Below are 19,653 nucleotides of genomic sequence, written 5' to 3'. Positions count from 1 at the left end.
ATGGGGGAGGGGAAGGAAAAAAAAAAGAGGTTAGAGTGGGAGAGAGAGCCAAACCATAAGAGACTCTTAATAACTGGAACAAACTGAGGGTTGATGGGGGGGGGGGGGGGGGGGGGGGGTGATGCGCATTGAGGAGGGCACCTTTTGGGATGAGCACTGGGTGTTGTATGGAAACCAATCTGAGAATAAATTTTGTATTAAAAAAATTCCCTTATTTCATTTTTTTTCATGTAGATCTTTGATTCAACTGAATCTTACTTATATACAATGTGCAAGACAGCAATATAATTGTACTTATAAAGTGATTAACATTTATATTTGTTAGAATAATAAATTTTTTCAGTACTTAGCTGCCACTTTAACTCTATACTAAACTGTGGGCTAATTTTTAATTTTCTAATCTATTTTTATTCACTATTACACTGTTTAAAAATATTATATCTTTATACATTAGTTTAATAATATGATAGATTGAATTCTCCAACCTTACCAAGTACATTCTTTTTCATGTACTTAAATTTTCCAAGTTTGTCAACTTACCAAAAATATTGTATCACATAACACATTGGATAAGATATCCATTTAATTCATCATTAGAGAAATGCAACCTAACAAATTTGAGTTTTCACATTTAGAAATTTGGTAGATCTCCTTATTTATTTTTTGAATAAATTGTAGTAAGGTTTTGTGACTTTTAAACCATATGTATATATATCCTCCAAACAATAATAGTTATTTATTTGTGTGGTTTTTTTTCTTTAAAAAGTAGCCTAAATCTCTTGGTGGTAAATAGATTTCTATTTTCACAATTTGAGCAATGTGAAATTGAAGCTTAAAAATGTACTATATGGGATGAAAAAAATAAGTGAAAGGTAAATGGCAGTTAATTAAATTGTAATCCAATACAAATACCTCACTGAGTATTTAAAGGAAGAAATAGCTCTTTTTTTTTTTTACTGTTAACTAATAACATGTTATAAGAGAATTTAAATCTATCATATTTCTACAAATTATCCAATCATTTTTTATTATAAAACTTGAAATACAACATAGGAAATATGCAACACTGCTCATTTGTCATTTCAAATATCTGTAAATAGAAGTAGAGTTGCTGAGGTAAAAGATACATACAGTGTAATTTTGATACATATTGTCAACTGTCCTTCCATGGAGGTTGTGAAATTTATACAACCACCAAAGATGGAAGAGCATGCCTCTTTGACCACAGTATCAGCAATAACGTGACTCATGAAATTTTAGGATTTTTGCCAATGTGTAAGTAAAAAAAAAAAAAAAAAGCTATCAAATTTTCATTTGCAATTTTTTTTTTCTAAAATTGGTTTGAGCAATTTTTCCTCTGTCCTAGAAACATTTTTTGTTTCAATTATTTGTGGAATAAATTTTGAAGTTATTTGCCCATTTTTAAAATAGAATTGTGGTCTTTTTTTTCTTACCAATTTCTGAGAGATTTTTATATGTGAGTGGGATTAACCCTTTGGGATGTAGGATTGATGTTTCTCCTGTTTTTAATCTCTTTCTACAGTGGTGTTTTGTTTTTGTTTTGTTCTGTGGAGAGCTTTATTTGTTTTTAAAATATAACCACTTCAAGATTACAAATCAAGTCATCCAGGTTCTCTTCTTATACTGTTTGGGAAAATAAGTTTATATTTAAATCTTTGTTGAATTGAAACATTTCCTGAATTATGAGATAAGGTAGAAATTTAAAATTATTTCTTTCAGACAACTATCCAGTTGCTACATCATTTCTTTTACAAATTTTCTTTTTCCCATTGATTCGAAATACTACTTTATCCACATATATCAAATTTTCACGTGTTAGGTGTGTCTGTGATGTCTCTATTACATTTCATTGAAACTCAGTATCATATACCCATGTTACAATTTTAGTAATACATATATATTATACACACACACATATATATACATGGTTAGTGTGTGTGTGAGAAAGAGAGACCTGTATATTCATTTTCTACACTGCTATCTTACTAAACTGTCTTTATAGTAGTTTTCAATACTTTTTCTTAGGCTTTTCAAGTATATAATCCTATCATATGCAAATAACAACAATTGTATCTCCTCTTTTCTAATTTTTTTCTTCCCAATTCTCTTTTGTAATTATGTTAGCTAGTTCATATCTACTATCTATTTGAAATTTTAAAGGATAGTGGGAATCCTTATCCTTTTCCTGACTTTATTGAGAATGCCTTTAGTGTTTACCTATTAAGCATGATTCTGTCTTTTTGGGTTGAGGTAGGTACATTTTATCATGCAAAAATTATCCAATTTTATTTTATCAGCAGTTTTTGTTAATAGTTTCTGCTGATTTATGTCTAATATCTTTAAGTATAAATAGAAATAACATGATCTTTCTCTTCAATTTGGAAGTAGAATACGTTTTATTAATGTAGTTCCTAATGTTGGAACTCTCTTTATAAACTCTACTTTATTAGGACGCTTAATTATTTTAACCCTCTTCCAGATTCTTTTTGTTAACATGAATGTGCAATCCCATTCCCACAGTCTGAAACTCCCTCCCCCCCTTTTTTTTCCTCACAACTTTGACACAAAAACTCAGTTGGGATTAAAATGTGATTTGAGACTCTATTCAATCTCCATATGATTGTTATATATCTTGTAGAAATGTCCATGTGATTGAAGAATGCTGCCCTAGAACCACTGGCTATGTAATGTACTATACAATATATGAATTCCATTCTCTTTGTAAAATCCACAACCCAGGGGTTTTAGATGGGGGATTTTGTATTTTATTACTTCCCTATTACTAATTATAAGTAAAGTTGTCCTCCATTTATTATTTTCTTAGTTTGTATTCTTTGGTTTGTATAAATAGTATACTCCAGTAAAAAGAAAAGAAAATTTTGTCCTTGTCTGTCTTCTGGAAAAGCTTAATTAACATTAGAATTATCTTTTATTTAAAGGTTTGATAAAACCTTTTAAATTAGAAAATAAAACATTTTTGAAAATCCATTCAGTATAGAGGCCTATGAAATAAAATGTCAAAGTTCTTTGCTTCTACCTTCTCACTTCTTCTCTTAGTTACTATTCTTATCATTGAATCACTGTTAAAAATTGGATGTGTATTCTTCCAGAACTTTCCTTATGCCACATACAAAAACAGCAAAGAAGGGTTTATAACATTTTTTAAATCTATTAATAAAGTGAATAGTTTTTTATATTTTTTGAACATTTGTATTTTGGAGCTGCCTATTTGTATACTTTTATGTTGTTTTTATTATAGTCATTCTGTAAAGATTTAGTGTTTTAAAGAGATTAGCTCTTGTCTGTCCTCCCTTACCTTCTCACTTTTCCCCAGAAGCAACCATTGAATCATTTCTAATGTTCTGTTGTGTTTCTACATAGCTCTTTTTCTACATACATACAAATTTTCATATCTACTTAAAATTGTATAGCATTTAAAATATTTTAAATATGTATTACTTAAAATGTATGTATTCTATAGAATACACATTAGTATATTATATATAAAATAATATATAGTCTACACTCCTTGCTTATTTTACATAGCAGTAAAAAAGGTCAATAGAGTCTTTTTAAAGGTTGCAGTATATTTCATTACTCCACTGAAGGACTATTGCATTTTTCTCCCCTCTTTTTGCTCTTAAAATGCAGTAAAAATGTAGTACATGAATGTGGGGAAAAGTACAAGAAGAGGGATTGCTGACTTCAAGTTGCATGAAAACTTTGATAGAAACTATCTTCTTAAAGTTGTTTCACCATTTTATGAACATCTTTTTAATATCTTTACTGATTTGTGGTATTATCAATCTCAAGTTATTATCAATCCAATATTTGTATCTCATTTTTATAATTTTTATCTCCCTGGATCCCTTGGGGGGGTGAAGGATATTTCCATATGTGTATTACACATTTGATTTTCTTCTGTGAATTTCCTTTATATACTCTGACCATTTCCTACTCTATAGAACTATTTTTTTCTCATTTATTTCAAGGAGCTTGTTGTATACTAGGGATGTTAACAATTAGATGTGTCAAACGTTTGCTCCCAAGCACCTCTAAGGTCCCCTCTCTCTCTCATTTGTGCACTGCCCATCCCTTCTGTTGGCTTCTTCCTTTCCATTTTCCCTTTTGGCGGGTCTATTTCCCGTCTTATTTGTATCACTACTAAACTAGAAGGGGATAAGGGAAAAGGAGTTAAATATTTGAATAGGGCCTATGGCATCATCAGTTTAGTTAGCAAGGATATGGAATCTTCTCACTCAATGTGTATGGAGGATTTTGTGGATGCTTTCTGTCCATTCCAATTTTTCATGAAGTGACTTTTCCTTCAGAACCATTAATAATGACTGACTATCCCAGTGAAAACATGGAACTCACTGACATACTGGCTGATCAAATGTAAAAAGTGCAATTAGGATGCTCTAATGCACAAATGTTTTTTTAATAAAATGTATGGTCAGTGACCAAAGATTTGAAATATTTCTCCCTCAAAACTAGAATGTTTTCTTCAAGCAAATGCTGTGCTACTTTACTTTTTTATACTATAAAGACAAAACCATAAAGAATATTCATTAATTCACACAGGAAGGACTCAGGCTGAAAGATAGGTCAAAGTAACACAATCTTGGGGAAAGATGGACAGTCAGGAAATATATTTTTCAAGAAGGCATTTGGATTGCTAGCTCTTGCAGACATATAGAGGAGGGAGAAGCAAATGTTTAATAACGTTTTAAAAAACAATAGATTCCTTTGTCAGTTCCCTCCAGGCCTTGCCAAATAAAAAAGCATCTCTTTCTCCTCTTATTTTGTGTGTGTCCAGTCATTCACATTTTTCCTGAATGTTTCCATTTTTTCAGACAATTGATGGTATTTTCTTGATGGTAAACTAACTGTAGTAAGAATGGAGTTTATAGCTTGGCTATAATTATTGATAACCCCTGGTAATCTTGCTGGAGGTAATCATTAAGACCAGGAAATCAAACATTCTCTCTCTTGTTATATTATCAGAAAAAATTTTTAGTGTATGTCTTTAAATGTATTCTTACAAATTATATTATGGAGAATAAAGAGAGGCCATCACTGTATGAGCTAGGGAGCATATTACTTTGTACTTTATAATGTTAAAAATAAATTTAAAGATAATTGTTACATTTTCATTGGTAAACCAATGTTTTCTGGGAAAAACATGCATATATTATTGTATTTCTTATTCTATTTGCTCTTAAGTAATCTGAGAATGAAGATTTTTATATTAGCTAAATATTGAGTTTTAAGGTCAGGTGTGGTACATTCTATCATTTTAAACTTTTGTTTTGTATCTTTAAAGCCTCTTGCTCTTGGCAAGTTATATAATTCAGGAAGGCAGAAAAATTGATTTTAGTATGCAAAAACAAAGTATTTGGCAGCTAAGATAATCAGCATTTATGCAAACTAAACATTTACAATATTTATGAAGATTTAAGAAAATGTTATAGGACTGTTTACAAATTAAGATCTATTGCCTGTACCTTGAATCCATAGGGTAGATTTTTATCCTTTTTTCAATCTAAGACAATGGTGGCATACTTTAAGAAATAGTTTACATTATAATTATATATATATATATATATAATTATAGGAAAATTAATCTTGTATAGAATAAGAAAGGCTTACTATGTGTTGGAAATTTAAGAAATTGTTCCAGTTGTATTCTGTCATAATAAACATCTACTCTCCCCCTTCCCCTGTACCCCATCCTGGCTCTTCCACACATGGGTAATCTGTTTCGGTTTTCTGGGCCAGGCTTAGAAAGAAAAGCAAGATGTGGCTCAGTATGTTCTCTCAGTAAAATAGTATCATTGGTGGTCATAAGGATACTCCAGTGATTTTTAGTATGCTTTTCTTTGACAATGATTATACTTCACTTTTTGGGCACAAGTGACTAATTAGTGTTATTTAATAATAAAAAAATATGTCATAATGTTATATTACGATCAGAGTTCATCTTCCTACTAAGTCTAATTCAGGTTCATTTCCCTTATTAAGAAAAGAAAAAGGTTTCCTTTGAAATGGCAAAAGGGAACAGAAATGGTCTTTTTGTAGTGCATCATGAACAAAATATTGGAAAAGTTAACTAATAGATCTTGTTCTCTCAACATGTTTTTCATGAATACTAATGGGCTACTAATTAATTAACTAATTAATTGAACAATTAAAGTCCATTCATTATATGTTTTTATACAAAGAAGGTTTCGTTTGAAGACAGATTTCTACTCTATAACGTGGAGTAAAGTATAATAATCTTGGGTTACATCAAATTAAAGGTGATTAATTTGTAGTGGCTGATTTGACATTTGATGTAAACGTTAACTCAGGACATATTACAGGTTTTGGTGTGGGGTAGCTAGGATTATGTGGTAGTGAATGTGTAAACCCTGTGTTTTAAATACATGGTCTAGAATGTTTTAATTCTGCGAGTACTCTGAATATGTCCAGATGAGAGTTTTTAACTATAAGCATGGTTTTGTTTACCATAAATATGAAACAAAGCCAACCAGGGACACCTAGGGAAGAGAGGATCCTCAAGGACCTGTTTAGACAGTTGCTTCTAGAAAAAAAACAGTCTTCAGTCAAAGCCTTGTCAATCCTATTTTTAAAGATTGATTAGGTAGCTGATTTTTTTCTTCCTTCTGTCCTTGGAGAAAATGAAAAATAACAGGTCCTCTTCCACTTTAGACTAACCATTCATATACTTGATGACAGTTAGGTCTCCCTTGAGCCTTCTCTTCTCCAGGACAAATTATGCTAACTCCTTCAGTCTGTCCTCATAGGTCCTATTTTTCAACCATTAAATCATCTTATTGTTCTTCCCTGTATCTTTTCCAGTTTCTTCAAAATCCTTTAAAAATTATAATGTCTTAAATTGTATATATTTACATATATTATATAGGTTAGGACTTCAGGTTGATATTTATTTCCACCTTCTAAGTCAGAAAAGATGGTCACTATGACACAGGTCAGTTGGATGAAAGGAATAATAGTAAAAATAGAAGGCAAGTGAGCAGCTTCATATTCAACTCAGTGGATTCTTATGATGCAAAATAGTAAAACTGTGCCTGCAAAAATGTCCTAAGTGTTCTTTATAAGTCCTTTGGGAAGACACCAAGACAAGAAAACTATTGTAAAAACAACTAGAACTGCTTTTGCTTTTTCTTTAATAAACTGATACCTCCTTTTACTAATTATAATTCTATAAAGAAAAAGATTAGCAGATGAACTAACATAGTGGCAAATTCAGGACAAAAAAAAGGTGAGTAATGGAAGAAGATGAGCACTTGTTAACTCAAGGAAAGGCACAGGGATTCAGTATAAGAGTGACTTCAGTTATTAAGAGCTAGAGCCATTTTTTTTCAAGCAGTCATTAATGCCAAGAGGGGGCATTTGTGGAATGCTACCTAGCGTTGCTTTATTTTTTGGCAGCACATGACCAGTAGGAAGAGCATGATACTGGCTTTGCTGATATGCTGTCCTGGGTCTATGGCACTGCACTGTGTTCTCTTCAGCATCACGTTGATTTTGAGTGATTTACATACAGTCTGCATTCAACCTCTCCATTCCATGAAGACCAAAAAGGAACCCATAATCTTAGAAACCAAGTTTCCCTCTATCCAATTCCTGTGAGGGCAAGATTCCAGTGTAATAAAAACCTACAATAAAGGCCCTAAACCTTCTAGTCTTTCTTACTTCAACTTAAGTACATTAATAATTGAATTTTGTATTTCTTTGATAATTCAACTTTAAAGCAAAAGGTTTTTCTATGCCCAAAGCCAAGGATCTGGCATTTACCCTACTCTCTCTCCTGGGTTATGCACTATGAAATGGGGTGAACTGCTTCATAGCTTCCAAAGAAAGAAATTAAGTCATAACAAAAAGATGGTTTTGTGTTCTTTCTAATATCCTCCCTATAAATCAACAGTCAATAATAGGGACCACAACAGAGCTTATAAGAGCGTTAATTCCCCAGATGTAAAGCTTTGTGAGGCACTCATTGCTGGTTTATTTTCACATTAAGTTGGGATAAAAGTATAAATTTGCCATGCCCATATTGAAGAACCACAGGCAAACAGTGGGCTCTTGCATCGAATGGTGGGCAGTGGTAGAATATTTGTGTTTTGCACTAACCCCTCTTTGAAAGCTAATGCAGTATGGTCTTACCATTTTTGCAGACAGGACAACACTGTTCTGGTTCATAGACTGGGTTGACACACTCAGGAACTGCGCAGTCTGCTACAACACAGTGAACTTCATTGCTGGGCTCACAGCGACACCATTCACATGGAGAGGGCTAGGAACAAATCTAAAATTAGCCCCTTTTCTCCTATAACTTAATGCTTGCACATTCATATGCTGTTAGAAGATAAAACATCAGTGTTTATATTGGCTTTACTGTTTCAACTCCATTTACCATGTGTATGATCATTCTTCCCCAATGGAAAGCAACCTGGATATCCAAGCCAAAGTGGGTTGCCGTGTGGAGCTCAGGTTGCCATGAGCAACTGGGGCACTATGGGATGACTCTTCCTATGACTTATGTTCCTACTTTACAAAGAAGTGTTGGGACAACTAATATGTCACCTCTTGGTTTGGTTTCCAGATGCACTGATTGCCCTACCTTCCTCTGGCAAACAGGAATGATACTGGATCATGTGAAGTAAGTTTTTGCTATTTGTCACTTTTCTTCCTAAGAAAGAAAAGGATTACTGAGAAGCAAGAAAATGGTAAATGGACATCCTAACCCTTTGTATGAATTCCTTTTCAAGCTAACCTAGACTCTAAATGGCATTTTTTTTCCAATATGAATTTTAGAAAAGATTGCATTTGGGATCCAAACGTTCAGGTACTGCCTCTTGAAAGATTTAGCAAATACCTTTCATCTTTCCTGCTTGCTTTTATGAATGAACTAAAATCAATTGACTTAAAAAGCCACTAGTTAGAGTCAAAGACTAAAAATGGAACTGAAAAGTGATTAATTTAGAGGAGGAAAAAAAAAACAGGCAGAAAACAATTTTTGTCTCAACAGTACTTACCAGCCAAAAGTGAGTTTGAGATTTTCTGTTTCTTTTCTACAAACTGCCTATACCACAAATAATCTCAAGCAGTGACCATTTTGTGATGTTCTCATGTTTATAAGTTCTATCTCTCATTTCTCATGCAACAGAGTTTGGAATTCTGGAATAAAAACTTGGAGGTCTCAGAAGTTATACAAGTGTCTACTTCTCAAATCATTCCATTTGTTCTGAGAACATTCTACCTCCAGTCCTATGCCACAGTGCCACAATCTGTGTTGGAAATCTAATAGTCCAATAAATCTTTCTCACAGGCCACAGTTACTTTGAGGTAAACATTTTGCATTGTAAAATGCAATTTGCAAGTTCCTCACTTGCAAATTGTGTTAATTAAAGCTCTCTGCCTTTGTCTCAGTTGCTACTGTCCATATCAGCTCTTGTTTTTCTTCAACCTGTGGGGGTGAAAACCTTTCAACTAATTATTTTCAAATTAATGTTACCTTTGCTTTCTGCTTGGAAAATGAGAGTCTAGCTTTCAATTATTTTACTTTCCAATTTAGTAGGAATAAGAGAATTAGACATAGAATCTGTAGGAAAAGTATTTCTAACGTTGTCAATACATTCATTGAAGGGTACAGTTAAGCTCCTTACTGTGTGGTGAGATGTGTTAAGTAGTATCTCAAAGCAATGTATTAGATCGTCCTAAGGGCTGGGATGTTTCTGAAGCTCCTCTACTGAAAAATCTCAGGAAATTAAGGAAAAGACTTGATACCATAGCACATTATTTGTTGGCGAAATGTGAGAAATCCTGTGAGAAAGGAAAATTCTTGCTGCTCTAACTCCTTATTTCACAAGCCCCATTGTGCTATCTTAAATTCCCAAGTAAAATGGTCAGAAGCTGTCTCCCTTTCCTTCGTTAATTGCAAAGAATTTTTACATAGGCTTCTGAAGTGCATTTATGGTTAATATGAGAGAAAAAGGGAACAACTAATATGGCTTCCACACCCTGCCCTTCCATAGCTGTGACCCTTCATTCTTGCTGCAGGACGGGCTGATCTGTGCAATTCTAGTGGACTGATTCAGCCATTAAAAATCCCAAAGAGCCCTTAAATTTTCCAATGCAAAATGTTTACTCAAATTAACTGTGGCCTGTGAGAAAGATTTATTGGACTATTAGACTCCTAACAGAGATTATTAAAGACACCATTCTGACTCAAACAATGTTTTTGGAAATGATTAACTACTGGATATCATGCCAAGCCATTTACCTATGTCAACTTACTTATTTCTCATAATAAGCCTATGAAGGAAGATTTGCTATTATCTTTATCTCATAGATGAGGATATAGGCTGAGAGGGTCCATAACTTCCTTAGGCCTAGGCAGCAAGGGACAGAGGCAGGATTGAACCCAGGTGGTGTACTTGCTATAATGTCCTGCCAGTAATAGCAAGAATCACTATTCTGGGTACTCCCATTTGCATAGTTCATTTTACAGTGGTTTGGACCCTTCTCTATGCAGGCCAGATGCAGAGGAATAGCCATTAGGAACTGAATAATTGATTTATGGAAGATGCATACTTCTGCTAAAACAGGGAATTTCACTAGGGTATTTAGTGCATAAAGAGGTTATTATGGAGCCATAGAGCTTTTTAACCTTCTGCAAATGTAAATTAGTAAGAAAAGAATAGTAGGTTGAAGTTAAGTTGCCCTGAGGCTCACATCCTTTGGGGGCATTGGCATCTTTAGCCTCGTAACCACACTGGAGGGTATCTGAGAGAAGCACTAACAGATGATGGTGCAGTAAAGACCCAGGGGCATCTATGTGAAGCCAGTGGAGACTGGATGTGTATGCCCTAGAGTTCTGAGAAATATTCTGAGGAAGAGCTATGACTATAAGGCTTGGTGATAAAAGTACACCTGATTTTTTAAGGGATTTTGAATAATGAGAAACATAAATTGGAAAAATGAAAGTATCACCCTAGCCACTGAGGGACATTTTCTTTGAATCTTCCCCTGACTCTGACTTTATTCAAATACCACACCCTTCCTGGGTCTAGAATCTCTTGTCAGACACATGCAATTTCCTCTTTTGTTTTCATTAATTTTTTCCCGCAAATAATCTCTTTCAGTCCATTTCTTCTCACATCTCCATGTGTGCCCCACCCCCACTCTGAATGCTCAATCAAATTTAACTCATTGACCTTACTCCAAAGCCCCTTCTTTCTTCTCCAGCCTTATCAGGACTTCACTTTCACAAATTCATCAGTTCAGATACCAGTGATTTCTTGCCCAACTTGACTTCTTCCACTGCCCCTGCTTTCTCCTGCACTTCTGAAAAGACATTGCATAAGCAGCAAGAAGTCCCTGGGAATGAACAATGTGCATTGTTCCTACTTTAAAAATCCTTCCCACCTTGCAGCCTAAAACTGAAAGGTTTGGTGCTTTCCATAATCTTTACATCTTTAAGGGCTGAGCTGGTTGCAAATTTCCTTTTATCAGGCTCTTCAATGTGAAAACTATAGATTAAATCTGAAAATGTCCCTGTAAAACCAAAGATTAAACAATAAAGCTATGCTTAGAGGAACAGAGGAACACAGGAACAGAGTAAGTACTTGGAATAAAATTATTCTTACTCACTTTTTTTTAGAAGAACATGTGAAATTACAACCAGTGACTTTTGTCAGCTAGAGATTTGGTAAGTAACATGATTAAATGACACCATCCTAAAATTTTATACAAGAAAAATCTTTTTCTAAGAAATCTCACAGAACATGTCATTTCTGTGAAAGCTTTGGAAAATAAAGTAACATTCACTATATATACCTTTACATAAATTTTAATTAAAATTAAGATTAGAAGCCAAATGTATTACTGCATGTATTAGATAATCTGATAATTTTATGTCTGTTATGAATCTGTACACCTCCTGCTTAGGGTTTTTGAATATCTAATGTGGACTCTGTTTAAGTAGAAACATGCATTTTATCTGTACTTCCTGTTATCACTGAATATATTTGCATGGCAAATCCAAATGCTGTCCCAGCTGCCCCCAAATTTCAACGGGGTTTCCTACTAGATACATATATTTATTTATTTTCTGATTAATAGAATAAAAGGGGATTTAAAAAAATTGATTTAGGTAATTGGAATCCAAATTTTTCTCCTTGGTATTAGAGAATGGAAATATGACAATACACATCAGTTTTTTCAATGGTTAACTTTTGAAGACCTTGAAGCTAAAATCCCAATGCCATTGTCTGTGGTTTTTGAGAATTCTTAGAAAATTGAAAGGGATGTGCCAGAACCCTGAGAATAGTAGAATGCTCCATGATTTTTTGAAATAGAGAAAGTAGCCTGAAAACTAGTAACTTAGTTTACTAGAATAATTGAGTAACTCCAGAAAAATTGTCAAATATGCTCTCTGTGAAAATTTGGAAGTGAAGTAAGTCATCACTAAGAGTCAACGTAGGATTATGAGAACATGTTAATACAGACTGGTTGCATAGAATTTTCAAGATGTTTGTAGAAAATGCACATTTTTTTGTATTCTGAGTACACTGGCTTACTTTCCATATCTGAGGAAAGTCTGGATGTTTGGTTTATATCACCATACCTTGTGGCATCATTATTTATGTGGAGGCTGTTACTGGAATTGTTTGTAGAGCTCCCATGAGGAAATAGTCACAGCCTACCAGATTTGTTACCCAAATTCAATCCTCAAAGTGACAAGGGCATAGCAGTTTACTATTTTAATTTGATGAAGTTTACAATAGTTTTCTTACAAGTTGGAAAACTCTGAATTCGGAAAATTAGAAAAACAATATTTCCTTTAGTTGGCTTTGTTTGGATGGCTGTGATATCATGGCTAGAAGACACTTCTCCATAGCCTTAGTACTTACAAGTACTAAGAAGTACTTAGTACTTCTGGTCTCTGATGCTTTATCACTGGCTGTGAATCTTTGGAAAATTAGATAAACTTTCTGTGCCTTAGTTTCTTAATCTATAAAATGGGAATAACAGTATTACCAATTTCACAGAGTTACTGCGAAGCACATTAAATGTGTAAGACAAATTATAAATTATTATTTTATTCACTTGCAAACTTATTGATGGCTTTCTGAAAAAAGTGTAAAATTGAACGATAGCATAAGACTAGATTTAAAAGAATATTTAGGTTATTTTTCTTGTTCAAAGTGGAATCTGATTACAGAGGTGGTTGCAGTGAAGTTTTATAGAACTTGGTTTGTTGCAGGTCAGAGGGAGGATGTGTGAACCAATAGAATTAATCATGTCAGAAACATATTGAAGAAAAATTGTTGTTAGAAGTCTCTAGATAAAGACTAATTGTGAACCATTAAAATGGCCATCATAAATCAGTCAGGGAAAGGAAAAGAAAAAATGAAAAGCAACAAACCTGTTTTCCTTCCCTGATGTCTTAGCATTTAGATGTCAACTCAAATGCCCTTTTTCCAAGGAGCTCTTCCCTGATATCTTTCCATCATCCTTCTCCATCACACTGCCTATTCAGAACTCTCATCAGTGCATGAGATTATCTTACTGGTTTGAGTATACGTTTATTTATTTTTATCTGCCTTCCCTATCATTATAAGCTTCTTATAGTATATTGTTCATTGCTATACTCAGCACCAAGAAGGTATCTTAGCACATGATAGATACTTAACAAATATTTGTTAACATATACAAGTCATTTATGCATAACCTATGTTTTCTTATTTGTAAAGCCATACTTCTTAGGCAGCTTCATCTATGTTAATCATTCATGGATAGGATTCTGATTCGATAACATACTCGCATTTTATTTAAATATTATAAAGGGCACTTTGTGGGGAAAGGTTCCTGACTATGAGTCATCAAATGAGTATCTGGGTTACAATATTATGACAATGAACATAAACTTACTTTTTAAAGGCAATTTGAAATTCACATTACCCACCATGTGGATCACAAGTTAAATCAACCTTCAAGCACTCCATTGACTAGACTCTCGCAGTAGATAATTATAGACTTATTGCACTAGCAAATACCGTGATAACTAAATTTAGGGTAAGAATACATACAGAGGAATTCCTCAGGAGTCTGCGAAAAAGCTAGTCTCATTTTATAAGGTGTGTTAAGTTTAATGGTTGCCTTTTAGACAAAATGATTTTAGTATAATATAAACTATTTTTCAGGAAAAAAATACAACAATCCTGATTTTAAACAAGTCCATTTTCCTAAGGAATGACTTAGATTACAAAGTCCAATAAAACACAAACAAAGGAACAAAGCTTGATTCCTAGAAAGCCTCCCATGAATTGTTGAAGGCTGAAGTGGTGAATGAATACAGTATTCTACTGCCAAGTTTTAGCACACTGCTATATCAATGGCTTTCCTTCTGACCAAGTGATATTAGGCTTTTCATACCATATGGTACTCCATTTATTTGATAATATTGGCAAAAAATTATCAGAGAATATAGCTCAGATTGCTCTTCTAAAAACTTCCCATTAAACAACAATTTAAAATTTGATCTCCACCAAGGAAAAGATACTGCTTTAAGAAGCACTCTTCTTTTAGAGATAATTTATGGCATAAATTTTATCACTTTATGGAACAAATCTCATTACTTTCAAACTGTATGAGAAATTTGGAATACTATTTCAAAGTTGCTGATGCCTGTCAGGAATCTCAGTGTTCACTTCATTAAAATATACATTAAATTACAGAGTACAAGAGTATTTAGCATCCATTGCCACTACTGTAGCCAGTAATTTGCATGCGGCAGATGTCACCTAATGATCAATACAGCCAATGGATTTTAAACAAAATTCACAATCCTCTGAAAGAAAACCCATTGCACCAGTGATTAAAATGCTCCTCAGTGTCCTGCATCAAATGGGACTGTAGTGATTTCTTCAGTGATCTGCCCTATTGATTGGAGCACATTTGAAACACTGAGGTTGTAAGCCTTACCAAATTATGAATATAGAGCTGGAATTCCTTTAAGAATTTAATACTACTGAAGTAAACAGAAAACTGGATGCTTAGAGTTTTCTAAATAACCTCAGTTTGTCAGCAAATGTGTATGATGTTATCATTTGAGTAACAAGTTAAATAATAGCTGTTCTGGCTTTGTCTGAGAAGTTGGTACTTTGATAATACATTATGGAATATTATTATTCAGTTGTCTATCAAAAACCACTTTATGTTTGTTGAAAACAAACATTTTAGCCAGGTGATTGTAAGGAGTACACACAGCTTTGCCCATGTAGATATAATATACTATGTAGGCAATAAACTAAAAATCAGAAATAAGATATATGAATTTAAAAATTATTTATTGAGTATATCTATTAAATGCATAGCATATATAAGATAAGGTATAGAAAGTATACCAAGATGAGCTATATATCTAGCCTGTCCTTAATAAACGACAGTCTAGAAAAAGAAATAAGATATCTATAGAAATAAGTTTTGATTTTGTAAAACAAATTATTTTTCATAAAAATAACTGATGGACCTATTATAAGGTCCTATGGACCTATTATAAGGAGGATAGAATTATTGGAGTTAATCTTTCTATTTTTATTTCTATTTATTCTGACCCTAATGTAAAACACAATAATATTGCAAAGAAGTTGATGAAATATCCAATCTAAAGTTAATATTTATCAAGTATAAAAAATGTTCACTCGGTCTTAAAATTTACCATTATAGGGACACCTGGGTGGTTCAGCCAGTTAAGTGTCTGACTTCAGCTTGGGTCATGATCTCGCAGTTCATGAGTTCAAGCCCCATGTGGGGCTCTGAGCTGATAGCTAAAAACCTGAAGCCTCCTTCGGATTCTGTGTCTCCCTCTCTCTCTGCCCCTCCCCCCTAGCAGTCTGTCTCTCTCTCAAAAGTAAATAAAGCATCAAAAAAATTGAAAAAAAAGAAACTTACCATTATATTTGCAACACAACAGTGGCATTATATTAATGATTTTTTTCTTCGAAAAAAATTTTTTCCTAAAAATTTATTTAAATGTATTTTGGCTTATTTTTAAGAGTAGGCAAGTCTATAGTTACATACTACCTATTATAATAAGCTGATGGTATATAGAACCAATATTTTTCTTCTGAATATTTTCAAGGAATTTCATGACAATAAAACACAGCTTTTTCTGAAATATGAAGAATAACACACAGGAAAATAAACTGTAGAGAAAGAGAATGTAAACAAAAATATCTTTTTTGAGTTAAAATCACCAATGTATTTTTTAAATAGACAAAGTATACTTATTAAGGAAATAACAGTGTATATTTAAGAAAAAAAGAAAGAATGTGTTAGCTGCCTCTACAGTCTTCAAAGGAGAACCCAAAGATATAGACGAAGGCTAGAAGATTTAGAGTGAAGTAAAGATTTTGATAAAGTGTCACACCTATCCTTGTGAAATAGCCTAGAAAACCAACAGCCTTTAGTCCTTCACTGATAAGCTGGATTGACTTTTGGTTTTGATACATTAAAGACCCTTGACGATGAACAGAATATTTTGACTACAGCCCGTATGTCTCCATGGTAAGGATTCTCCACTTATCACCTATTTATGCAATAGGAAAAAAAATGAACAACTGTATAGCTTCAAGACTTTCCTGTCGACACTAAAAAGAACAGATTGTTGATATCAGTTAAAATCCAGTCATCTACACTAGCATTAAAACAGGGCCATGTGTGCGTGGGGGAGAATACATTACCGTTAGAATTCTACAACCTGAAAGAATCATGTTAAGAGACACATAAGACCAGGCCTGTTCTATGAGAAACATTGAAAGGAGGTGTTTTGCATGGTTGTCACTGAACTCAGGGCTTTTCAGGGTGTAGGATGTGAAAATATTAGGCCTAGAACAACCAATTCCATTTGTATTGGGAGTACCAATCAGACTTAGTTCAGAAGTCTCTCCTTGCCACTGTCTCAGAATTTCTCTGGGCAAAAATGTACTAAAAGTTGAAGTCTTTTGTTGCCTTTCCATTTGTTGGCAACATTATACTTTTACATATTATGAAAAGGCAGTAATTGAAAATTAATACAGTGAAGTACTTTATAACTGCTAATAATAAAATATATTAGTTTCCAATTTTAAGTCCAAACAGCAATTTTCTTCTCAATGTTCTACTTCATTATTTGATGCTTAATTCATAGCCTACCTCATTCCACAAAAATATGTTGAGATGGCTTATGGGCAATAATATTAGAGTATATTTTAATTTAAAAAGTCTTGACTAATTTCTTGATAAACCTTTGACTTTAGTGTGTATTGGTTTTATGCAGGGTGCAGCAAAAACCGTCAGTTTTGAAACTGTGTATAACAATAGCTAGTACTAATGCCTAGTGCAGTTCGGCCATATGACCCTGTGGAATGAGCACACTTGGAACTCACCTCCTGCCATCAAAGAGTGTTGATTTATCTTAAATTACTTGAAACTGGGTTTTCTCATTTGTCAGGTGGAGGTAATAATAACAATATTAACAGGGCTCAAATTGCATCACTGGATGCTTAGGAAAATGAAAGGAAATGATATAATATGCAAACTATGTAGCCTTGCTTAAAAGACCCTCATTGTTATGGCTTTCAGTGTGACCAGTGTTTGTATGTATGTATGTATGTATGTATGTATGTATGTATGTATTTATATTTCTCTCCATCCATTTTCAATGGTCATGTATTTATCAAGGGAATATATTGATCATAAATTGTTTTTATTAAGTTATGGCATGATTATTTCAATTATAAGGTATTTGAAATATTGAATTTGTAAGGAATATATCTTTTAGAGTTTTAAAAGCAATTTGGGTTGCATCTCTAAAATGTAGCAATGTATGTACTCATACTGTGGTTAGATGAGGATGACATTGGGAAACATTTTTAAATAGTTAATTAGGTTCTTGTTTACTGAGATGAAACTCCAATATTTAATCAGATTCTTGGTCCAAACAGATTTTTAACAGGGTAACTTTAGCTCACCTTGTTTTGAATCTTGATTTAGGTATGTTCTAGCTTCAGTGTGAATGTCCTAGGGTCTCATTAACTAAAGGAAAATTCTCTGTGATTGTCCTTTTTCTCCCTAATGAAGCTTTCTAAATCTCAGCAGTCAAAGGTTTGCTATTTTAGTAGGATTTTATTTTTAATGTTGGGGAAAAATTAAAGTTAGGCTGAATACATTTAATTTTTTTTCCCTGTCACATTTAGGAAGGGGAAATAAAACTAATATATGGTGAAAATAAGTGGAGTTCCAGAGAGCTGTGGCTGTTCTCTCACTATAAAGAAAAATGACTCAATTTGGTAACCACTGGAAGTTTTTGTAGTAACTATGGTATTTCCAAGACGGCAAAATCATTATCGAAGTCCATGGTTTGTTGTTGTTGTTTTTAAATTTGTATTTCACAGATGTAAAAATTTAGAAAAACCCTCTAAATTTGCAAAAATATTCTTGGGTGGTTCTCACTGCATTCAGAATGCAGGTGTTATTATTTATTAATGGACTGGAAGGTGCCTTAGACTCACACTTCTTCATGGCAATGGGAGTTTTTAAAATGAAAGAAATTGAGCCCTCTAAAACATGAAGCAGGGTAAGAATTTTCCTCATCCTAGCATGTATACATTTTCTTCACAGTGAAATATGAAATATTTCAGCATTATAGTTGAACACCTATTGGAGAATATAGGGCGTGTAGACACTTGCATGAAAATGAAGCCATCTCTACCATGTCTTGAAAAGCATCCTTAGTGAACTTGTGGCAGCTGGTCAGGTATAATGAGAAGAGCACTAGAATTAGTCAGAAATCCTTCTTTCTCATAAAATAAGAATAAAAATATCTTGGAGTGAAATAACTCTTGAGGGATCACACGTGCAAAATATTTTATAAAATTGTCAACTATTATTTGTTTTGCCTTGGACACAGATCTGGTTGTGTCGCTTCTTCATTGGAGTCCCTTTGTGGCTCCCTGCTCAACCCAGGCTTTGGCCAAAGCTCTATGGCCTGACATTCACATCATGAGCTGGACCTGTGTTCCTTTCTCACTCTTTTATGTTTTGCTCCTCTACAGTTTATGCTCTGGCCACTTGGGATGAGTCATTTGTCTTTGAATGTGCTTTGTACTTACTTTTGCCGGTGTCCCAAATTTGTCTAAAATACTTTCAGTGTGCTGAAATCCCCACTCTTAAGCCTTCCAGACTAAATTCCTCCTTTCTTAATATGAATTTCTAGTACAGTCGTCACAGGCCACCTGCTATTAGTTGTATCTGTATTATTCCCTTTGATAGACTAGGAGAATTTTGAGGGTCAGATTTATGTCTTACACATTTTGGTACAACTCTACAAAACCTACCACTTCTTCACATGTAGATGATATTTAGAATACTTAATGAAATCAAACAATGGGTTATGTGAGTTGAATTGAAAAGATATAATAATGAATTGAATACCTAAGAAGATAATATACATATTTTCTTTTATTAATATCACAGGAAGTATATTTATTATATTACATTAATTTAAAAATACCTACTTGTCACACTATCAAAGGAGAACACGAGGGAGATCAAAAT

General features: G+C 33.4%; 1 protein-coding gene across 1 annotated transcript in view; it reads right to left on the bottom strand.

Annotated features, from left to right (window-relative positions):
• The window catches only part of VWC2L (von Willebrand factor C domain containing 2 like), a 160,164-nt gene that overhangs the window by 129,459 nt on the left and 11,052 nt on the right, over nucleotides 1-19,653 (bottom strand). Inside the window, exon 2 of the mRNA XM_032594512.1 lies at nucleotides 8,215-8,344. Coding sequence (XP_032450403.1) covers nucleotides 8,215-8,344 — 130 coding nt within the window. The remainder of the gene's footprint in view (nucleotides 1-8,214; nucleotides 8,345-19,653) is intronic.

The sequence above is a fragment of the Lynx canadensis genome, chromosome C1 (assembly GCF_007474595.2).
Source record: "Lynx canadensis isolate LIC74 chromosome C1, mLynCan4.pri.v2, whole genome shotgun sequence".
Classification (NCBI taxonomy): Eukaryota; Metazoa; Chordata; class Mammalia; order Carnivora; family Felidae; genus Lynx; species Lynx canadensis.
Note: the sequence above shows the minus strand (reverse complement) of the source record. Positions and strands in the feature narration are given on the sequence as shown.